The sequence below is a fragment of the Sinocyclocheilus anshuiensis genome, unplaced genomic scaffold (genome assembly GCF_001515605.1).
Source record: "Sinocyclocheilus anshuiensis isolate Anshui unplaced genomic scaffold, SAMN03320099.WGS_v1.1 scaffold446, whole genome shotgun sequence".
Classification (NCBI taxonomy): domain Eukaryota; kingdom Metazoa; phylum Chordata; class Actinopteri; order Cypriniformes; family Cyprinidae; genus Sinocyclocheilus; species Sinocyclocheilus anshuiensis.
In genome coordinates, this window is record NW_015544247.1 from 3532537 (window position 1) to 3558208 (window position 25672).

General features: G+C 35.2%; 1 protein-coding gene across 1 annotated transcript; it reads right to left on the reverse strand.

Moving 5' to 3' along the window:
- Positions 1-655: 655 nt before the first annotated feature.
- On the reverse strand, positions 656-22090 carry kcnk2a (potassium channel, subfamily K, member 2a). Its single transcript, XM_016498486.1, has 7 exons — positions 21736-22090; positions 19822-20132; positions 14867-14984; positions 6867-7027; positions 5001-5187; positions 4701-4840; positions 656-1434 (listed from the first exon to the last, which is right to left on the reverse strand). Coding segments are annotated over exons 1-7 (1242 nt in total). The 5' UTR covers positions 21737-22090; the 3' UTR covers positions 656-1110.
- Positions 22091-25672: the final 3582 nt, after the last annotated feature.

Here is a 25672-nt window from a genome sequence, read left to right on the forward strand (position 1 = left end):
AACTTAGTTAATAGTGAATGTGTTCTCTAATCATTTTATAAAATTCATTTTATTTCAGTTTTAGTTATTTTAGTAAATGCAATTAAACTAAACTAAAGCGACATGCTGCCTTGTCAAATAGTTAAAAATATTTTATGTGTTAACATTATTTTTTTATTTAAGTGTTTTTAATGGTTTTATTTTTAGTTTCAGTTTTAGTTCACTATAATAACCTTGGTTTGGAACAACATAATGGTGAGTTAATGATGCCAGAAAGTCATTTTTGGTTGTGCTATCACTTTAAGGCAAATTTAACTGCCATAAAATGTTACAAGATTTATGCTAAAAATATATTTATACATTGCATTAACGCACAACTTTCTTTATTCAGCAGGTAATGAAAGATCAATGATTGTGTATTGGTCATATATCCAATCACGACCAATTCTATCAGAAAACTTGCATTTGCTTACAGAATCATGCTATCAGTCCACAGCACATCTAAAATTATGCAATGAAACAAGCTGAGAAGCTTCGACTCCAACACTGTTTCATATCTTTTCGGTCACAACTGCTTTTAAACAGAATGTGTATGTGGATTTAAAAAAAAAATCCATGTGCTAATGCAAGATATAAACTAAATTACACTAATCTAAACCACTAATCACAGCTGTGTCAATATCATAAACGCTCAGCCATTCTTGCCTGATACCCTGTAATGGTTTTTGAACGGACGCTCACACATGCTGGGTTTGGGATACACATACAAAAACCAATTAAGTTCGTCAGTGTTTGGACAAGATTGGTGGTTCATTCTCTAAAAAAACAATAAATTTCTCAGTATCATTCAGTGTAGCAGCTTCTGGGAAGTCTATTCCTGGTGATTTTAAGGCACAAATATGATTCACTGGATAATAAACGCTGCTGTCATGTTTTGCTCAAGAATACAGACTTTGTTATCCTACAAAACGTGATTAATTTGACTGGCACAAGGCATAAATGCACCCTCTCACTGATTCCAGCATACATCCAGGAAAGATATGAATGCTTCTGATAGAGCTTTGTGAACAAACATAGCTGTAGACACAAATGCATCTTCCTGTTTTCGCATGTGCAGAAGAAGCTTGAGCTTTATTTGAGATGTTCAATGATGGAGATCTCGCTGTGATCTGGGAAGTCCGGAGTTAGACCGTTTAGGTACAGGCTGCCATTTTTGGTCAATGTAGGGAGACCTTCTTTCTCAAGTTCATCCGTGAAGTTTACAGACAGGGTCCTCTTGCACGGCATCATGTCCTGACCTGGATTTTGGCCTAGCTCTGATGACAGCTTGCGCTTGATGTACGCTGCCCGCTGAAACTTGTCGTAAACTTCCACGCTCAGGCGGCGGCGCGTCTCTTTGAACTCCGCTGACACGTTAGCCGTCCATTCTGCGGCGTGAGCGCGGAACTCTCCCACCTGGAACAGAAGGAATGTTCAGTGGGACCAAACGCAGTCGAGCGTCACATGTGTTTAGAAGCATTTAAGAGGTGCAAATCAGAACTTTCAAAAACCTGTTTTCTGTGAAAATGTTTCAGCTCGAGGGAACGAGAAGCATGTGGGCTGATTCGGCCTCAATGCTACTGGGAGTGTTTTAGAAAGAAATTCAGGGCTACTGCTATGAGACTGTACAGTTCATCCACCATGTGCAGACATGCTATGGATTTTTAGGACTCCCTCGTGCAACTTAAGTGTGTCAGTTCCCTTTTAACTGTCTCTGGCTTTTACTAATGTTCACAAAATGCATATACAATAGTTTGGCATATTGTGTAAACTGTCATAATGTTTGCTTATTCTTTCCAAATATTGTATCAATTGTAATGTATAGTATACTGTTTATATAGTTGTTTAGATAGATGATAGATAGATAGATAGATAGATGTGGAATTTAAGTCATCAAAATAAATTAAAACTGTGATTTTATAAAGTATTATTACTGTTTAAAACATCTGTTTACTATTTTCTAGATATTGTAAACTAAATTTATTAGCTGTGATGGTTGTGGTTCCAGCCATTAGTCAAGTCGAGTCAAGACAATCTACAAGGAAACCTGTTATATAATCCTTAAGAACTCATTCTAATGTGCTCATTTAGTACTCGAGACCTCTTTATTATTATTATCAAAATGATTGTTCTGCCTAATAAAGTGTGGAAACAGCAGTACTGTATGTTTTTCAGTCACTGAAGTATTTAGTACATTTGCATTAGCAGGTCGCTGTACACTTTCAAGATAAGTTTTTGTTTTATAAATGGTCATACACAAACACATTTTGGAAGTGCTGAACTATGAGAATCGCTGAGCTGAAACCAGCTGAATAAGTTCATAAACTAACTGCATAAGCTGCCAAGCTGCATTTTTTTTTTTTTTTGCTGAACTGAGAGTTTGAATAAATACAGCATTTTTAAACCTAGAAATAAACATTTGTAACATTCTATATGTCTTTTACAGTATTTTGGATCCATTTAAAGCATCCTAGACGAATAAAAGTGTTCATTCTTTTCAAAAAACATCTGAGTGTTTTCAAACATTTAAATAGTAGTGAATATATGTTAAACGCTCTTTGTTTGTACAGTGCAGTGTAATAGTCTATCTGCAAATGCACCCCAATTTTAGGAGCAGTAAAGTTCATACCTACATACCAAACCTCTAAAATGTATAGAAATTATCTCTTTAATGTTCTCAGCTGTGTGCTTAAAATTTTCCTGATGCACTACTACCAGGAAGCCTCTTAAAATATATTATAACTACCACTATAATTTACTCAGGAAGAGATAGTTCACAATGAGCCATGATAATATCAAGACAACTTGCATGGATGGACTATGAAACAATGCCTCTCAAAGCAGTAGTTGTAATAGGAAAAAAAAACGAATAAACGAGTAAAACTAATGAGAAAATCTCATAAATATAAAAAAAGAATATTTGGTTTCCTCTCTAATGAGGTCATTAGATGGTAAGTTGGCTCCCCACAGGACTCTTGAAAAGTTCTAATTTGAGAAGTTTATTTCCTGATGTTGGAGAAAATATGAGTATGTACTACACAGCACATTTACAGCATTTAAGAGACCCTGAAAGGTGATGTATTATGGATGAGAATTAGGTAGCAGAACTGGGTCATTCAGACCTTTCATTCACATAAATCCTGCACTCCACTTCCTTCTCCTCTATTTCAGGTGAGATGTGATAATGGACTTCGGTGTGAGACATTTTCAGGTTCAGATTTAGTATTCTGCTGCATAATACTGAGGCCTACAATCTCCTTTTTGTGAAAGACTTTCCTTGCTCTTGTTCTTGTAAGGGACAACTCACAACTCCTAAACATAGCGCTAATTATGTCATTTGTGATACTGGAATAGAAGGTCAGAAAATTGCACTTTTATGATCTCATCAGAAAAGCACAAGAGGTCCGGAGAAGATGTCTCATTATGTGTTTCAGACAGAGCAAAGCTTCTGTTCCAGCTAATCCAAGCACATAATTCTCCAGGCTGAAGCCCATTCACTTCATACACTGGGGTAAATGAAAGCTAAACACAGCGCTGAGCAGTGATTGGCTCCTGGTACCCTGGAACTTTACACTGTGAACTACATAGCAAACAAAGCCACAATAACACATAATGAACTCTCTGACATGACCTGGAACATTTTATACAGGCCTCATAAATCATATACAGCTGTGTTGCCACATAAATTTGACAGAAATCCAAAATAACCAATAAAAGTAAAATGCTTTTATATTGTTTAGAAGTACAGCTCAATATATATTAAATTAACAGCACAGTATTTTATTGTGGTAACTTCTTGACAAAATTACATAATAAATTACTATAAATGACACTAAAATAAATTCTTACTAACTCCAAAATGTTGGTAATTTATTGATTGACTGATTGATTGATTAAATGATTGATTGTCTCTTATGTTCACCAAGACTGCATTTATTAGATATCAGTGTTGAAAACAGTTGTGCTGTTTAATATTTTTGTGGAAACTGATACCTTTTTTTCAGGATTCTTTGATGATTACAACTTTCAAAAGTACAGTATTTATTAAAATCTTTTATAACACTATAATGTCACTTTTGATCGATTTTTAATGCATCCTTGGCATATATAAAGTATTAAGTTTGTATATCATCTCAAAGTATAAAAGTATTTATAAAACTATAAAATTATATTCTATAAATTATATTAATCACTGTTTTTTAAGATTTGATTATATTCAAAATATTCACTTTCATGGAATATCATGGAAAAACCACTTCATTTCTTTTATAACAAAATGATGTCAATATTGCTGAAATTGATACCATACCTGAAATAAATTGATTTTTGTTGGGTGATTTCTGAGGATAAAATGGGTAAATATATCATCAGTTTTAACATTTAATAGGCCTACATGTCAAATTATCAGATTTTTATGTTGTTCCTAACACAACCATTTGGTGATGCTGGTCAAATAAAACTCCCCTGTTGTGTGATTGTGTTGAATGTCTTTAAAGTGCAATCCAGTAAATTCCTTTTCCAATTTATATTGTAATTCAATATCCTGTGGCTCATGGCCAGTTCAATTCACACTCATGAACTGAGAGGGAGCCATTTCTGAAATTCAGATTTTTGCTCAACCGTGGAAGAGAAGTGCAGTTCTCGACCCGGCATTGCCTTAAAGCATATCAGCAAGCACATACCTCCTCTTTGGTCTTCTTGGAGATAACTCGAAGCCAGTCTCCAATCATACTGAGAACTGCAGCGAAGTAGGCAAGACCCACCAGGATCCAGAACCACACGATGGGCTTATAATAGTCCAGATACTCAATCTCAGAGCCTCCTGAATGAGATAAATGAACCCACATCAAGCCACTGAACTTATCATGACTAAATTCGACTACTTCAGTTTGAGTTGCTTTTCTGGGCATTTATTTGCTTTCAAAAACAAACGCAAGACCTTGAAATGGAGACTGAAGGAGCAAAGTAGTGACTTCATTCACCTGCCACAAAGTCTCCAAATCCAATAGTGGTTAAAGTGATGACAACAAAGTAGATTGACTCCAGAGTGCTCCAGCCTTCAATGTGTTGGAAGATGAGGGCTGGGAGGGCCACAAACAGCAGGCACCCAAACAGGATGAACAGGACCGTGGATGTCACACGGATTTTAGTTTGGCTCACATTCCATTTCTGACGAAAAACAGAGGAGAAGGCAGGTGAGAATGCTGGGTGGAAATACAATTAAGCTCATTATAGTCACGGTTGACAGACGTTCACAATACTCGACCAGACACCGTTTGAACACATTCACTCTTATGCAACGTCTGACATCTAGTTTACATTGTCACACATGAGAAATAGAGAAAATAGAAGGACATTACTGTTCAAGAGTACGGGGTTGGTAAGATTTTATTGGTAACACTTTAGTATAGGGACCAATTCTCACTATTAACTAGTTGCCTATTAGCATGCCTATTATTAACATATTGGCTGTTTATTAGTATTTATAAAACACATATTCTGCATTCCTAATCTTACCCAATATTTAAATGTAACAACTATCTTACTAACTATTAATAAGCAGCAAATTAGGAGTTTACTGAGACAAAGGACATAGTTAATGGTCTGTTAATCGAAATAAATTAACAATAAAAAAAAAGAAATTAGCATTTATTTTGCACAATATTTACGCATGTTCACACTTATATTAATCGGTCAAGCAGTCAGTTATTGCCCAATTGCCCCGAAAATTGCCAAATATGCTGGAGGATGAATATTCCACCTGGCTTAAGTATTACCCTATAACTAGTTTAAAAACCATATGAAATCAAAGTGAAAGTTTTATGGGCTTTAGTCATTGTGTGTTAACTTTGAGAAACCTTATATAGCAGCATACTCCAAAACATTTTTAGCAAAATACGGATCATAAAAATGGACAAAGAAAACTGATAACTCATGCTGCACTACACAGTTTGTCCAAACAAATGTTGCAACCAACTATTAGCATAAACGATCACTTATAACTAAAGAGCATAAATGTGGAAATGTGTCAACACAGGACAGAAAGCTGCACTCAGTTTAGTAGAGAAATAATTAAGAAATAAACACTTGCCCCGAAAAAAGATGGATTTCTCCTTTCAGCCTTCAAGAAATTGCTTACTATGTGTTATACAAAAGAATGAGTGCACCAGCAATAAATAATTCACTATGCTGCATTGACAAATACTGTATTGCGCTCTTCATTGCACACGTCAACGTTCCAAATTGTTCCTGCGCAAAAACACAACAGCTCAGCAGAGAATAAAAGTGTGTATGTGCAATGAGTGTAAACAAGATGGCCGCCAGAGGCACTTAAGTGATTACATTGAATCATCAAATGCGACAGTACCACAGAACAAGGTTAACAGTAGTCAGCAAGCCTTTCCACAAAACAATCGTTATTTTAGAGCGGCATGAGACTTATTGAGTGAAGACAATATAATTTATTACTGATTAAAGGGATTTGGGGTGCACAGACTGTTTTCTAACTTAATAAAATATTAATATTGTTTTTAGAATAAATTTAGTAATCTGCCACAGTGGTAAATTTACATTACATTTTTTATAAATATTTCAAAGAACTGGTCAAATCTATTATTTTTTTTTTTTTAACTCAAATAGCTATTTACACAGCTATTAACATGTTAAAAATAACTGAAAATGTTTTTCATTTATTCCAAAAATTCTGATATTTTATTGAAACGTATGAAAATGTTGCACAAGGATTATAATTGTAGATTATAAAATGCATTAATGAAAAAATCCTGTGAGCAAGACTAATTTAGCTAGTTTTTCTAAATGATTTTAGCTAAACTGAATGAAATACTCACCACAAACATCTTTTCCACTTTGGCAATTCCTTTACCAAATATGGTTCCCAGCTGATCGCCCACTCCAGCCAACAGGAACCCAAAGAGTGGGATCCCAAGCAGAGCATAGATAATGCAAAAGATCCTGCCTCCTTCTGTGTGTGGAGAGACATTTCCAAAGCCTGAAACAGAAACAGAAGTCATTCTGTCAGGAAGACTCTAATGATCCCAGGCATAATGTGTGGGTATAATCTGCCAAAACAAATTGGTACTGTGCTTTCTGTTCTTTCAAAAGCTTGTAAGATATTTTGTTGAGTCAAACAGATAATTCAGCACATTTTATGCCAAATAGCAAATTTTTTTTAAATCATACTCCCCTAGTGCATTAAAAATCTTTATTTAATTTAGTGTGCATTAGGGCTGTATTATCCTGCCTAGTGCCTACATGGAGAATCTCCCAGTGAAGACTGACTATTCAACACCTATATTTAGCTATAGCACAAGAGCAAAGCAGATAAAAGCATTACAGGAATGTAAATGTGATGATTGGAACATAATTGGGATGAATTTCAGCTGAGCAAATGCATTCATTTTAAAATGTATTCAGGCCTCATGAAAGCAGGGGGAATAAGTGCATTATACAGACTGGGTAACAGTAAGGTGAGGTCAATTATACCTGCCATCAGGTTCACCCATGAAATTAGCTTTTTTTCTTGATTTAAACTCAATAACAAATTGTAGGAAGTTTTATATTAATCAGTTCAATGGCAAAGATTCGATCTTTGGGTTCAGTACAAGTTAAGCTCAAACAACAGCACTTGTGGCAATTTTACAACTTTGTTGCCATGAAACCTAATGCTGCAAACCCTAAAACACAATGAAAAAGATGAGAACATATTTACACTACAACTTTACAAATACACAAGTTTTAGCTTTTTTTTTAATTATGACATTCACATTTGTGACCCTGGACCACAAAACCAGTCATAAGTGTCAATTTTTAAAAATCTGAAAGCTTTCCATTGATGTATGGTTTGTTAGGATAGGACAATATTTGGCCAAGATACAACTATTTGAAAATCTGGAATCTGAGGGTGCAAAAAAATCAAAATATTGAGAAAATCACCTTTAAAGTTGTCCAAATGAAGTTCTTAGCAATGCATATTACTAATCAAAAATTAAGTTTTAATATATTTACAGTAGGAAATTTACAAAATATCTTCATGGAACATGATCTTTACTTAATATCCAAATGATTTTTGGCATAAAAGAAAAATCAATAATTTTGACCCATACAATGTATTTTTGGCTATTGCTACAAATATACCCCAGCGACTTAAGACTGGTTTTGTGGTCCAGGGTCACATTTATGCTTTTAAATCCTTCAAAAATGGCCTCCATTTACTTCCATTGTAACTGCCTCACTGAAACCTTGATTTTGGCTTCTTTTAAATGAAAACGAGAGAGAGAGAGAGTCAAAATGATTTTTTTTGTCTTAATCAACAATGTTCCACAGCTTCTGTGGATTTAGATTAATTTGTACAAAAAATATTCCTTTAAAACTGTGAGACTACAAGCTGCTAGTGCTGGTTGAAAAAAAAAAACATTTTTAGGAAACTATGATTGGGACTCTTTAGAAATACTTATAGCTGAATTAAACTTGTTTCAATTTGATGAACTTCACACTGTTATTGATCTGAACTGAACCAAAACTGAACTGACTTGAGTAAAAGAATGACCCTATTGTCTTTTAGAGTAGTTTTATAGCAGAATCTGGTCTGTCTCCATAGTTGAGTTTCCATAACTGATCGCGCTTGTATAAAGCGCTATAGAAATAAAGGTGACTTGATGGTTTTGCAAGAAAGTTTTACAATGGGAGAGTCAGAGACCATGAGAATACCAGTAGTTGTGGTTGTACCACAGCAGGAATTTAAGCAATTACAAGAGCAAAAAGCTAAGCCACTGGACAGAACCACCCTGAGTGAAGGCCAGCAGTGGGGGGCATTTCCGCAAGAGCCTCCATCCAATTATGTCTCCATTTTCCTTGAAGCTCATTAACTGGGCTCAATCACTCCTCGTGCAATCTGTCCTCTTTGAAATCTAATGAAATCAAAAAACCTTGAAAGAGCCATAAAAATTGGCTCTGTGAGACAACCTTAATTACACATGGCACAATGGAGACGAATAACTGTAATGTCTTTACACATAGTCTTTTGGAAAAATTATCCACATGTTCATGGCTGGATAAAAATATCTTACTTGTTCCGGCAGATTAACTATAAGGATGTAAGTTTCTCAGCAGTAAAAATGTATAACGTGTGTTAATGTCTTCAGTATTTCTATTTTCTCCTGATACAAACAATACTGTGAGCAAACTCATCATTATTCAGATAAAATCTAATTTCCTGACCTTAAATAGAAGCAAACAACATGTTATAATTGATAATACGTCAGAGACCCTAGATAAGAACCCAAAGTGGCGGCCGGCCGGTGGGACAAATCTGGCCTGCAAATAATTTTTTGCAGCACTCCAATTGATTTAAATGAAATAGCTGCTCTGCCTGATTAAAGTTTTCCAAAAATAAACCAGCAGTGATTGTGTCATATCTAATATTTTTATGCCTATGTGTCTTGCACAGTAAGAGAAATCGATGATTAAAACCTAACCTTCAAAGAAAAATGGACTATGCTCTTAATCTCCCTGCTTAACCGATGTGTTTCATTTATTAAGTCTGTTGTGCTCGTAAAAGCTAACCACTGAAGCTGCATACAAGCAAACAGTGTTTTATATATATATATTTTTTTTTTTTTAAATATTTTTCTTAATATATTTAACTTTTTTTCTTTGATGGCAAAGCTGATTTCCCCCCCTACAGAATCATTGTAATATGTTGATTTAGTGCTCAAGAAACATTTCTACATCTTCATGTTAATTGAAAATGTGTTAAATGTGGAAAGAGGGGAAGTGTTTCTTTTTCTAATTGATAATACGTCAGAGACCCTAGATAAGAACCCAAAGTGGCGGCCGGCCGGTGGGACAAATCTGGCCTGCAAATAATTTTTTGCAGCACTCCAATTGATTTAAATGAAATAGCTGCTCTGCCTGATTAAAGTTTTCCAAAAATAAACCAGCAGTGATTGTGTCATATCTAATATTTTTATGCCTATGTGTCTTGCACAGTAAGAGAAATCGATGATTAAAACCTAACCTTCAAAGAAAAATGGACTATGCTCTTAATCTCCCTGCTTAACCGATGTGTTTCATTTATTAAGTCTGTTGTGCTCGTAAAAGCTAACCACTGAAGCTGCATACAAGCAAACAGTGTTTTATATATATATATATTTTTTTTTTTAAATATTTTTCTTAATATATTTCACTTTTTTTCTTTGATGGCAAAGCTGATTTCCCCCCCTACAGAATCATTGTAATATGTTGATTTAGTGCTCAAGAAACATTTCTACATCTTCATGTTAATTGAAAATGTGTTAAATGTGGAAAGAGTGGAAGTGTTTCTTTTTCAAGATTCTTTAGAAAGTTCAGAATAACAGGGTTTATTTAAAATAGAACGCCTCTGTAATATTCTAATGTAATTTTATTGCACTTAATGCATTCTTATTGAAAAAAGCATTTGAAAATGTAATTACATTTATTTTATTTTTTTTTTGCCAACCACACTTCTGAATAGCAGTGTACATGTGTCTTTATGTCTTGAAAACTCAAATATATTTATATAATTTATTGAACCTAACATGATTTTTTTTTTTCTTTTGGAAATGTGAAAAATTATTGTTAAAAGAGAGAGAGAGATGGAAAATCAAGTACAAATCTGAACTACTGGTTTCAATAACCCTGAAGAAAAAAAAAGCCTTTGTTAAGCCCTTAAAGGAATAGTAGGACTACAGATACAAATATTTTCTCCTTTTCAATAAATGTATTTCTTATGCAAAAGGACAGATATAAAGTAGATGTGTACTATGATAGTTTATACTGTCAAAGGTGCAGTGTTCAGCAGATCCTCCAGTTCTTCCTCGGTTACCCAAATTTGTAAACAATTGCCTTTAAAAATCTAACACTTAAAAACCTAATAATGATAATATTTTTCAAAAATATGCTTGTTAACTGAGGTTGTGAAGTCATATTTGTTCTCCAGCCAGTCCTCTTGAAGGAATATGGACCATAATTTTTTACTTGACTGTCTCTTACTACTTTAATAATTTCAGCCTTTTTTGAATAATAATAATAATAATAATGATAATAACAAATAAAATAAAAGTACATTAAGGTACAAAAATAAAGTCCTCAAAAAGTAAAGTACTCAGAAAAAAAGTAGTAAAGAATCCCTAACCTAAACCAACCAGCAACTCATTCATGATTCATAACACCTAAATGACTGAAATTATGAGTTAAAAAAGCTGAATAATATCTGCCTTCAGCAATAAACTGCCAGATATCTCAGTGCGTCATGTGCTGACTTTGAGCACAAAACAAGTCAGTTTGACACAAGGAGCAAAAAATGTCATGCCACCCTCATTAGTGAAGCAGCACTACTTCCTGGATGACTGACGCAAACCTGATGTAACAACAGTGTCTGAATGAGCTTAATGAGCACATAAGTGTGTCTTGTGAGGGCTGCGACACTGGCAAATGCTCGGCACTCATGTGCTCATGCCGGAGTATTACTAAATGCGATGCCCTCACCAACAGATGACCGCATAAGGACACTCCAAAGTGTTAGTGTGCTTGTGTGAGTGCGCGCCTATGCTGATTAGGGTGGACAGGGAGAGTTGACAGGTCTTCATTCAAATGACAATAAATGCCATTTTGCCATCATGTAGGTGACAAAAAGAAGGATTATTTGGTGAATAAATTAACAGTTAGAGCTTTGAAGGCCAAGCCTGTGAATGACTTCCCTGGGTGACACAAACACAAATAAAAGATGATGGATGGTGTTGATTCATGCAAAATAAATAATAAAAACAACATTAACAAAAAAAAAAAACTCTGTTTTAACAGCCACCATTACTCGTCTTGAGTGTCACATGATTCTTTAGAAATCCTTCTATGCTGATTTGACGTGCAAGAAATGTTTCTTATTATTATCAGTGTTGAAAACAGTTGTGCATCTTAATATCTTGTGAAAACCGTGACATTTGTTGTTCAAGGTTCTTTGATGAATAGAAAGTTCAAAAGACAATAGAAATCTTCTGCAACAATATAAGACTTTACTGTCGCTTGTGATCAATTAATTGCATCCTTGCTGAATAAAAGTATTAATTTCTTTAAACAAAAAAATCTTAGTGACCCCAGACTTTTGAACATTTCTACACAAAAGATCTGATGTGATGGGAGGCAGCTCCAAGACCTTGGCCTCTTTCATCGGCGTATAAAAGGTCAAGCTATCAGACCCGCTCGGTTCATTAATTGCACTTCATACTTCACAACCTAAGAGGGACACTGAGGGGATTGATGAAGGGGGGCTTGCTCTTTAATCCACTACTTGGCTCGGTTCCAGCAGGTTTCAAAGGTGTCGTACACATGTATTCAAGAACGGTCAAAGATATCCAACGGATTAGTTAAGGTTCATTAATCAAGCTTATTAAATAATGTTAACACAATTTCCTACACATCCTTAGTGATGAAGTCAAAGTGAAAAATGCTGCTGCTGATTATTTACTGAGAAATGAATCTATAATATGTTGCGTGTGTAGACAAATAACCCAACATGACCATAAATTAGTCAGAGCTACACTATTATAACAAACATTATTTCCTTGTTGATAATTACCCTTGATATTTTAACTGCAATTATTACAATTGATAGAATTTATATTAAAATGTAAACAACCCATTTTAGCTGTTAAAGCAGTTCACCCAAAATTATTATTATTCTTTCGTGTTCTGCTGAAGAAATAGTCATATGGGTCAGAAATCTTTTTTTTTTTTGAAAGAAAGAAATTTTGTTTTTTTAGTCAGAATGCATTAAATTAATAGAAAATAACAGTAAAGGCATTTAGAATGTTAGAAAAGATTTCTATTTCAAAATAAATGCTGTTCTTTTGAACTTTTATTCATCAAAGAAACATTGAAAATCATCAGAAATGTTTTTGAGCACCAAATCAGTACATTAAAGTGATTTCTGAAGGATCATGTGACACTGAAGACTGAAAATTCAACTCTGCCATCACAGGAATAAATTACATCTTAAAATATATTTTATATTTAGAAAAAAAAAACCCTGTTAATTTAAATTTTAAGATTATTTCACAACATTACTGTTTTTATTGTATTTTTGACCAAATAAATGCTTTAGTGAGCATAAGAGGCTTCTTTCTAAAACAAGCTGACTGACATTCCTAAATAGAATGCTGTAATTTACACATTTCACGAATAATTATTGCAGCAACTATAATTGAAAATATTTATAAAGATATTTTTTCATTCATAATGAGTCCAGCTGTTACTCACCTATAGTGGTGATGACAGTCCCTGCAAAGAAGAAGGAGCTGCTGAGGTCCCAGATGCTGCTCTCATTGGAGGGGTGACCCGAGGGATTGACCCCGGCCCGGATAGCAAACACCACTTGCTGTGGATGAGAAAACAGGTCAAGAATAATCTCCAAAAATTAGAACTAAGCAACAGATCACCCAAAAATAAAAAGTCATAATTTACTCCCTTACCCTGTTATACCGACTGTATTTTCTAAGTACTAAGACGTTCTGCTTAGTATCTCCTCCAATCATGTTTCACAAAAGAAAGAAAATATTGCCGGGTCAGATTGACATGAAGGTGAGCAAATAATGACAAATGCTCGGCAGGTAAAGTATTACATGAATACAAGACATGTTTATTTAGAAAGTGACAGCAATATTTTCCATTTACCAAGGCTAAATCATATTCAACAATGCTATTTCCAGTACAAGCCCAGCTGTGATTGTGTGTAACATGTTTAGATCTACAGCAGACTGTGTGTCTCTGAATGAACAGGATGACTGGCTCCAACTGCCTACATTCAGAGCCTCAAACAAAGACACAGATCTGTTCTTTATCAGTCTTCCACAGCATCTCTGGATTTTACATCACACATTACCAAGTCAGCTGGGAGTTAAGACAAAATTTGATCTGTAATTTCATTCACTGTCAAATCCGTTATAGTATATGGCTGCCTTATCGAATGTGTGCGCTTGTGTTTGTGCAGCAGGGATAATATTATACCTTTTCAGTTTCAGACTGTGCCTTTTTTTTTTAAAGAAAGGATGGTGGTGTAATTGAGATTGATATTCCTCCTTCTCTGATCATTGTGTTTCCTGAAGACCTAAAGTGACTCAGTAGTAGCTGGGATTGATTCCAAACTTAGGGAATGCATGGCTAATTAAAGAGTTTTGTTAAAAAAAAAAAGTAATTTTACCACTAGGTAAATTAAAAACTTTAAAAACTCAAATTACTCAAAAAGTTAGTGGAAGACCAAAGCTTTGCTGTAGGTGTTCTGTACTCATTTCATAAGTATGCATATTTTAGAAACTAAACTAAGTGAAGGACAAAAAGTGGAGCTGTCCATGGTCCTTAAAGGGGTCATATGATGCGATTTCAAGTTTTCCTTTCTCTTTGGAGTGTTACAAGCTCTTGGTGCATAAAGAAGATCTGTAAAGTTGCAAAGACTAAAGTCTCAAATCCAAAGAGATATTCTTTATAAAAGTTAAGAGTCAGCCACGCCTACCTAAAGAAAATTCAACTTTGCCATCACAGGAATAAATTACATCTTAAAATATATTTTATATTTAGAAAAAAAAACCCTGTTAATTTAAATTTTAAGATTATTTCACAACATTACTGTTTTTATTGTATTTTTGACCAAATAAATGCTTTAGTGAGCATAAGAGGCTTCTTTCTAAAACAAGCTGACTGACATTCCTAAATAGAATGCTGTAATTTACACATTTCACGAATAATTATTGCAGCAACTATAATTGAAAATATTTATAAAGATATTTTTTCATTCATAATGAGTCCAGCTGTTACTCACCTATAGTGGTGATGACAGTCCCTGCAAAGAAGAAGGAGCTGCTGAGGTCCCAGATGCTGCTCTCATTGGAGGGGTGACCCGAGGGATTGACCCCGGCCCGGATAGCAAACACCACTTGCTGTGGATGAGAAAACAGGTCAAGAATAATCTCCAAAAATTAGAACTAAGCAACAGATCACCCAAAAATAAAAAGTCATAATTTACTCCCTTACCCTGTTATACCGACTGTATTTTCTAAGTACTAAGACGTTCTGCTTAGTATCTCCTCCAATCATGTTTCACAAAAGAAAGAAAATATTGCCGGGTCAGATTGACATGAAGGTGAGCAAATAATGACAAATGCTCGGCAGGTAAAGTATTACATGAATACAAGACATGTTTATTTAGAAAGTGACAGCAATATTTTCCATTTACCAAGGCTAAATCATATTCAACAATGCTATTTCCAGTACAAGCCCAGCTGTGATTGTGTGTAACATGTTTAGATCTACAGCAGACTGTGTGTCTCTGAATGAACAGGATGACTGGCTCCAACTGCCTACATTCAGAGCCTCAAACAAAGACACAGATCTGTTCTTTATCAGTCTTCCACAGCATCTCTGGATTTTACATCACACATTACCAAGTCAGCTGGGAGTTAAGACAAAATTTGATCTGTAATTTCATTCACTGTCAAATCCGTTATAGTATATGGCTGCCTTATCGAATGTGTGCGCTTGTGTTTGTGCAGCAGGGATAATATTATACCTTTTCAGTTTCAGACTGTGCCTTTTTTTTTTAAAGAAAGGATGGTGGTGTAATTGAGATTGATATTCCTCCTTCTCTGATCATTGTGTTTCCTGAAGACCTAAAGTGACTCAGTAGTAGCTGGGATTGATTCCAAACTTAGGGAATGCATGGCTAATTAAAGAGTTTTGTTAAAAAAAAAAAGTAATTTTACCACTAGGTAAATTAAAAACTTTAAAAACTCAAATTACTCAAAAAGTTAGTGGAAGACCAAAGCTTTGCTGTAGGTGTTCTGTACTCATTTCATAAGTATGCATATTTTAGAAACTAAACTAAGTGAAGGACAAAAAGTGGAGCTGTCCATGGTCCTTAAAGGGGTCATATGATGCGATTTCAAGTTTTCCTTTCTCTTTGGAGTGTTACAAGCTCTTGGTGCATAAAGAAGATCTGTAAAGTTGCAAAGACTAAATGTGGTTGCCGCGAGCCCGCTGGCCGCGCCGTTCTCAAGCCCGCCGGCAGTTCCTCACTCAGGCCTCCGCTCACTCATCCGGCCTCTGCTCACTCAGGGCCGCCATGTGTGACGCTGTGTTTCGCTGTGAAAGCGAAACTACTTTGTTTGGTCTTCCAAAAGAGGACACGACTAGAAATCACAGCTCACTCTCTATATCTCTTTCAATTATTATACATGACTTGGGGTTTACAGTACATGTACATGAGGCAAGAATGTATTATAGTCATCTCGTCACTATTGCGAGATACAATGTCCAAATAACAGAAAATTATACTGCAAAATGTAAAAAAAGTTGCAATTACAATATGTATGTTGAAATAATGGAAAATTTTAAATTACAATAAAATTAATGTTCAAATAATGGTAAATTGCATGACATGCAATGGTAAATTTGCAAATAATTCAAATAATAATAATAAAAAAATGCACTGCTAAGATTAAAAATAAAGTTGCAGTTATGGAATGTAACCAAATTATGGAACATTGAAAAGGATTTGAACATTACATTGCAAAATTAAAAAATAAAGTTGCAATTATGATACCTAATGTCCAGATAATTGAAAAACTGCACCGCAAAGAGAGTGCATAGGAAAAGTTTAAATTATGAGATAATGTCCAAATAATGTAAAACTGAAAAATAAAGTTGCAATTACAAAATGTAATGTCCAGATAACAAAATAAATCAAAAATCGCACTGCAAAGATTGAAAATAAAGTTGTAATAAGGAGATTTAAAAATAATGGTAAACTGCATTGCAAAACTGAAAAATAAAGTTGCAATTATGAAATGTAATATTGTCCAGATAACAAAAATGGCACTGCAAACATTAAAAATAAAATTGCAATTAATATCCAAACAACAAATTGCATTGCAAAAATAAAGTTATAAATTTGGAAGTTATAAAGTTGCTATTAAATAATTAAAATTAAAATGTGTAATCCAAGTCAACAATGTACCACTAGTATACAACATCAACATTGCAATAAGGTCCCTAGTGAAAAATAAATATACTAAAATGTATTCGAAGTACATTTATTTCAAGCTAAGTGTACTACAAATACATTTACATAATTATGTATTTAATAAAATACCCTGCAATTGTAATTTTGGTATACTAAACTGGTATACTTAAAATCTGATTAAACAAATTTTGTGCTTAATTGTGCAGATGTAGTGCTGAAGTCCAACTAAAGATATCCTGAAGTATATTTGATTGTGCTATTTTTGATTGACCTATTGCAAGTATACTATCTGCTTACCCCCAGGGCATCCAAGATGTAAGTGACTTTGTTTCTTCAGTAGAACACAAACGAAGACTTTTAAGTCAAACCGTTGCAGTCTGTCAGTCTTATAATGCAAGTGGATGGGAATCACGGCTTTGAGAGTAAAAAAAAACATACACAAACAAAACCAAATTAAATCCTGCGGCTCATGACGATACATTGATGTGTAAAGACACGAAACAATCGGGCTGTGCAAGAAACTGAACAGTATTTATATCGTTTTTTACCTCTGATTTTCACCGCAATGTCCGAACTGTCCACAGCGCATCCTGAGCGTGTTCAACAGCCGGCGCCTGACTCGTCTTCTTCTTCTTCTTGCTTTACGGCGGATCGCAGACTTATAAGTGCATTACCGCCACCTATCTCTCAAATGGACCATTGACACTCTATCTACAATCTCAATTAGGAGTCAATGGTCAATGATTATAAGACTGACAGACTGCAACGGTTTGATTTAAAAATCTTCGTTTGTGTTCTACTGAAGAAACAAAGTCACCTACATCTTGGATGCCCTGGGGGTAAGCAGATAAACATCAAATTTTCATTTTTGGGTGAACTATCCCTTTAAATACCGATATTAACCAAAGATCATACAATCCTCATCAATAGTGACATTAAAACACATTTTAGGCTTAATATTAAGAAATGTGCATTGCGCACAAGTAGTACTCCAAATAAAGTTTAATTATAATAAATTATATAAGTAAGTCTCGAGTGATATGTCAGTAAATATATTAATAGATTTGAACTATACATAGTATGAAATAAATGTATTTTAAATATATTACTTTTTACTAGGGGTGATTATATAAGCACTAACAGTGCTGAAGCACTAACAGGCCAAAAAAGGAAATATTTCTCATTTTTTTATTTATGTCACATTAGGTTACTGCTACACATCCAAGCCCTTTAAGTAACTATATCTATTTTAATTCTGTAGTGGGTATATCAGGTGTTGGCCATAGTGACCTAGTCCATATTCCAGCCATATTCTCACTAGCCTAGAAATCTGTAGCCCAAAAAAAAAAACAAAAAAAAAAAACTTTCACTAAGCAGTGAATGAGAAAGTAAACACTGTCAAAAACATCTGCACATGAGTGTGCCGGTTCTCCTGGCCTACATGCTGTATAGCAGATATGCTGTAAGAGCCCTGAGTGTATCCCATCTGCTCCCAGCTGGCTGCACGAGAGCTCAGCCAAAAGTGAGAGGCAAAGAGAGGCCATTCATTCCGTGGGGAGGTTTTCCTGTTTGTGAACACCTTCCAAGTGTCACAATCACCACTGGACTTGCGCTGCTGGCAGCAAAGCAACTTGGCAGGAATGAACATTTGTTCAGAGGTGTGTGAACGTGAGCGCCGTAACACCAATAATCAAGAGATGGGAAGTAGGTGAACGCAGTGTGTTGGGATGTAATTTAATGTAAGGGCAAGGGGGAGGGGGAGGGGTTGGAAAATGTAGAATTATGGGCTGTCCGAGAACAGCAGGAATAGGTTAGGATGTTACTTTAACACGTCACAACACACTACAACTGCACTAGAAGTACGCAAATCGTATAAAGAAATATTCTTTAAATATAACATCAAACTAGTCAAGTTGCAAATGAAATTTGAACATTACTTATTATTAAAAATATTTATTTACAGTACATGTCACAAAAAACACATTATGAATAAAGCAGCACTTCCATCCTAAGTGCTTATGATTTAATGCACATATAAGACATTTGATTGATTCACATTCTGGTGTTTTTGTCCATGTCGATGGAAACCAAGCTCACACAATCATCCAAGACCTTTAAATTGCTGCTAGACTAATTTAGTACATTTTGCAGCAGACAATAAACTCTGCACTTATAAAATGTCACTTTATATTCAATCTACTTCTTGCACAAAGGTAAATACCACAGACTTCAGAAATCGGAGCTAATTAGTGATGTAATGTCAAGAGCATATTTAATTTCCCCACAGGTGAACTAGTGTTAAGTGAACTCACTAAAACTGATTTAAAAGAAAATTATAACAGACCCGACTGCCAGCAACCCCAATTTGGAGAGCAGATAAAGTGTATATAGTTATAAGCCTATGAATATTACATGAATACAGATCAAATTAGTCTGAAATGTTTATGATTTCGGCATAACAATCTTAGAATTTTGAAGAAAAAAAAACGGCATCATACTTCAGAAACAGAACAACATGCACAGAACAATTTATGTTCAATTAGTGTTTGCTGGCTCCAATTAATCAGATTACAGACCGTTTCTGCCAACTTCCCGAGCTGTCATTATTGATTTTGGCAAAGATTAGTCTATTCACCCAACATCCTGCAGACAAAACCACTATATGCTTTGAATCAATATCCAGAAGGCTATTTTTACCTATACAGATACTTTGAATTCTAATTTCAAGCACACAGGTAAATAATTGGAGTTTGTACCTTGACCAGGTCCTCCAGTTCAGAGACGTTGACACAGGTATGCCTTGAAAGGAAGTTAATTTTCTCTTGCATGATGAGGTACTTCTGCGAGCTCTCCTGGGGCTGTTCCAGGGCTTTGAACACCGTGGCTCCGATGATCAGGTACAGAACAACCAGCAGGAAGATCGCCACTACTGTTTTCCACTTCATTACGGTGGTTATGGTATCACAATCATCCCCCGAGTTATATACAATGGGCTTGGAGGAGAACGACAGCCGTGGTTTGGTGTTGTGTGTGGCTGATTTAGGATCTAAAAGATCAGGTGCAGCCACTGGGGTGAACAAAAGGAGAGAGAGGGCAAGACAGAGCGAGAAGAGAGAGAGAGAGATGGGTTATAAAAGACAGCTGTAATTTTAAAGAAACGACTGCTGATGAATCTTTAGTAATTCTATAACTATTTGTATTTCAATTTAAAGAGTTCTGCTTTGTTTATAGATATTTATAATATAATTTTCCATGTGGGTTTGTACATGAACGAAAACACATTCATGTTTTTTACATGGAGACATTAATAAATAATAGCAGCTATGAAAAGCACAGACAGCTGCAGGATTTTAAAACAATGATGAATATGATTTCGATTATGGACTTAGATTTAGCTTGTTATTATTCTGAATCATTGAGTATTTGGAATTTGTACACTGGGAACATTGTGTTTATGATACATGTTCAAACATTCGACTGATTATTTCTAATCACAAGCATTTACAATTGACTTTAGGCTGGATTTTTATACAAGAACATCATATAAGAAGTGAACCTGGCTTTTCATCTGTGAGGATTTTAATTTGTTTCTTTCACTACTGACTTCTGCAGTGTTTCAGCCAAGTGTGAAAAGCCTCTCTAGCAAGCCAGTGATGGTGGACGTAATGTTCTCCTCGCTAGTATCCAGTATGCAGTGTGTGGAAGTATGTTATGCAAGGCAACACAAGTTTTAGCACTAATTTAGAGCTGCAGATTTTCCCTCTGTGCATAATTCATACCTCAATGCTTATTAATGATCTGTTAGTTATTGAAGCCCCAGGGGGCTCCAGCAGAGCATGTCCACTTTTTCATTCTTTTCCAGAGGATATTAAAAAAAAAATTAACCCATGCAGATCCATTTAAATCACTTCTCTTTGGTGTTTGTTTTGTTCCCATTTTATAACAGAATTGCCAAGCGTATATCTTAAAACAATATGCATAATATTTTGTTTTACATTGAATCTGAAAGGTGATGTTTGTACTTGTGAGACAATCCTTTATATTGTATTAAAGATTTTATTTATTATTTTTGATGGGTCCCAGTGTAAGCAGAAGAGGCTGTACTGTACTGCAAAACTGATAGATGTGATTCCAGCAATATTCCTCCTACAAATCTGGAAACATGTCAAAGTGGTGTGGGTGGTGTGGCGCTGTGATACATAATCTAAGCTGGTCACTGAAAGGTTACAGGTTCAGACCCTGCAGAATGCAATCTAATAGCCATCACCATTGCAGCAAGTGTATTGCAACACTGTTTTACTTTATCTGCTTTCAAAGATACTGAATTCCAGCTATTACTTTATTCATATTTATCATTTTATTGCTTTGTTTTAGAAAACACCTTGATTTTAGAATTTGCATTAACTTTGTCTTGAACAAATATCTATAATTAGCAAGATATTGTACTGTTCAGAATATATGCCAAACGATATGGAGAAAGAACTATTTAAAAATAACTAATTCTGTTGATAGGTTACCAATTATGTTCACATTTCAAGTAGAATTAAAGCATGATCATATCGATGTCCCGCAAAAATAATTCAGGCCTAAATGGGTTAAGTAGAATGCCAAATTTACTATGCAACACATGATAAACAATTCAACTATGCAATCAAACATTGCGCACTTACTACTTTGTCAGATCTCTTCTTCCTGCTGCTCCTCATCAGCTGTCTGGAGTGCTAGACCACTTGACTTCTAGTCTTTTCGTTCTTCTCAGGAGCACACAAGCAGAAACTGGATGTTAATCATGGCACCAAACGCCCTCGCATCCCTCCGTCTTCTCTTCTGGACGATCATGCCTCTGTCCAGTTTTAAATCTCCACGCGAGCAGTATCTTGGAATCCAGCGCTGGATTTCGTGTTTGAGTAAGCACTGAAGTGAGAAGGGAGTGTCCACTGGAGGCACACGGATAATTGGACTGGCTGTTCTTCTCATCATGAGCACGCTCACTGTCCCTCTCCACGCTCACAGGCGCTCGCGCTCTCCGTGTGTTGTGTTCACGGACTGTGGGCAGGTTTCACGGTTTCATACGCGTCGCTCCATTGCCGCAGGTCACATCTCATGTCAGTCAGAAATATGGGAATTAGGAATCGCGAGGAAATGAACTATTCTGGTTCCGATTCTTCCGAAAGACTCCAGTACTTTTGAGGTTTGAAAAAGACCCTCAGATTGTTGCGAAGTTCAATTCAGATTCTCAACAAACAAACAAACAAACTAGTCGACACTTACAAATCAGTCTTCGGCTAACATGACACAGCAACAGTTTGTTCGTTTTGAGGCAGAAATTACGAAACTAAACTTGTGGTTATGTAGCCTAAGTCTGATTAGCCTATTTCAGAAATTGGTCTGAATGTTTGAGAATTGGACTACACTACGAAAATTAACCATGGTTTTACTACAAATAACAAAGCAAAACAAAAAAACATGGTTACTAGTTAAACCATGGTAACTAACCACAAATTAACCATGGTTTTGCAACACTACCCATAGTTTAACCATGGCATTTGCAGTAAAACTGTTGTTATAAAAATGGTAGTCAGTAGGCTACGCCAAAGAAAAAAAACATGGCTATTACAATTTTACTGTAATAAAACCATGGTTAATTTTCGTAAGGGTTTCCGCGATGTATATCTGATTTAAAAGAATCGGCACACATAAGAGTCATTTGTCCTGCAATCAGACTGAATTGGTCGCGCTGTATTTTTTGATTCATGAAAAAGAACCGGCTCATACGAGTCATTTGTTAGGGAGTCGGACTGCACTAGTCACACAACATGGCCTCATCTTCGTTTCAATAGGAAATACGTCAACAACAAAAAAGTGGTCTTGTCCAAAACGTTATGGGCGTCGAGTGTATCACGAATAGAGCAGAAAGGACTAAAAGTTTTCATAAATTCACATCTTTCTAGTAGCTTTACTTTTTGAAAAACACCCAAGCTTCAAAATTCATCCTTGTGGCTTCCTTGTAATTTATTTATGTAGAAAAACAATGTGAAAAGATCTCCAAATAATGACCACAGACCTCACGATTCTCTTTTGGGTTTTAGGACTACAAACGGAATAGCTCTATTCTATGTTATAACCTAAGATACGAGAGATATTTTCTCTTGCTTTTAAAGTAAGTACCAGTTACAAAGCAGTAGAAATTGTAAAACACTGTTCAAGGCTGCTTTTGTGCGCATTTCAAATATTTATACAACTTGCATTGACTAATACATATTCTTCTTATGTGTCATTCTAGTTCAAACCATCCATCACTACAACAAAATTTCCATAATAGCTTTGGTGTGTGTAATGTTCCAGCTGTGAATGTATTAAAGTCCTGCATTCCTAATACATCTCCTATTGAGATGAAAATGAAAAGGCACAATGTTGCTTAAGGGAATAAATATTCTACCTCATATATTTGTTTCAACATGAACAGAGGGAGTTGTCAATACCAAATGACAATAACTGCATACAGAGTGTTTGCAGTATGCATGCATGTAATATGGACTTGTGATATATTAGTTTTAAAGAGTTTATTTAACTTTGCATAACTACTGCCTTTGTGTTATCGGCACAAACTGTACAGATGATATACAGTTGTGTTGAAAACTTAAAAAAAAGTCACCATCATTTCCCATATACGCTAGCTTCTGTTTCCCTTTCCTTTTCCCCATTGTCATTTCACCTTGGCAATCATACTTTCTCTCACTGAGGTGGCTAAAATTATGGGTCCTTTGGGCAATGACAGAAGTGCATCAAAGGCACACTTGCACTCACATTCCATGCTCACAGTGTTCATAAGCTTCCTTCATGGGCCGCTATTATTATCTGCAAGTTTGATTTTGGAATCACCATACAAAACATAGGCCATAATATTGCCATGGATCTTATTTCAAGGAATTGCAGTGCTGTGAACATATCTTTCATATCCAACCAAATGAATCTGGCTGGCTCAGCTGCGTCACATTTATGGGATAAATTTTGGTAACATGCAGAATGACCATTACTGAATAGATATGTAGCTTATTTAATATAGGGTAAAAGAATGGGAAAGATGCACCTCTTAAAAAGAATGTGCATTTACTTTTAATATTTAGATCAAAATTTAGAACGTGCAGGATGATGATGCATCAGCCAATGTGTTATTATAGGAAATAGAAACATTTGCAAACTTAGTTGTTATAGAACAAAATGTAAAATTATTCATAGAGGCCAATACTAGGGTAAGTTGGCCCCCTGTCTGGGGCAAGTACACTCTAAAAAATGCTGGGTTAAATACAACCCAGTGCTGGGTAAAATAGGGACAAACCCAGCAATTGGGTTGTTTTGACCCAGTGGTTGGGTTACTACCCAGAAGGCTGGGTTATACATTTAACCCAACCGCTGGGTCAAAACAGACCAATTGCTGGGTTTGTCCCTATTTTACCCAGCACTGGGTTGTATTTAACCCAGCATTTTTAAGAGTGCATCTTCAAGAACCCATAATTTAGTAATAGTGTGTAAGAAGTGTATAAACAGTGACATTTGACTCCTGTCAGCTTAGTTTATTGAGCAGCACATACATAAGCTCTCAGTAAACTAAAGGAAGTGCTGCGACTCCTGCAGAGAAGCGATGTATTTACTATACCGTGCTTCTAATTAGAGATACTTTTTTAACAAGAATTTGACCTATGATCTTCCACATAAATCCATTTTTATAGCCAGTGACTGGAAAAAAAAATGTTACCCATGTTATTGTATTGAGACTGTAGGCTAGCCACAGGACAGCAGTTAATGATGATTAGCACACAATGTTTTGCTACCATAATGTATTTTCAATATCTTCATAGAAATTATATAACAGTTAGATGCAGTTATCTAGTTATATTTTATTTATGGCTGGCAGGTCACAGCTGTTGACATTTAGAACAATAGCATGATTGTGAGTGTGATACTGAAAAGTGGGAGAAAGGGACTGTGTTTGTGGTATAGCTCTTAGGGAAAAAAATTATAATAATAATAAAACATAATGAAAATGAACCATGCCCTGCTCCAGAACTTTAACATTTCCACTAAGCTATATTTCAGGTCAGAAGGTGCAGGGACACGAGGACACATTTTTTATTTATAGCACATCCTTCCTTTTAATGCACTGCAAATGAGGTTCCTGTAATGTTATTTCTCACATATCTTTTTCTTACCTTCTTTTTTTTTTTCCTTTAAAGTAACATCAGAGAGTTTCCATGTAAGAGACCCTGGGTTGTTCTGCAGAATTTTCATTATTTGTTGAATATCTCTGGTGAAATGGATGTTACAATAACCCAAGTATAGGAGCAAATGAAAGTTATTGGGTAAAAACAGACACATCCAATGTCAAAAAAATTGTATTCAACAACCAGGTGGCTGTGTTTATTGGCACATTGACGAAAGTCTATAAGAGGGAATCAAAATAAAAGATTTCAGACAAAAAACTAACACAAATCAACACACATTCGTCTTGTATATTTGTTTTTATGATTCATATGATTCGTGATATTCTTTATTTCAATCATTTTTACAGTTGTATCATGGCTTTTTAATCACTTAGATTCGCTATGA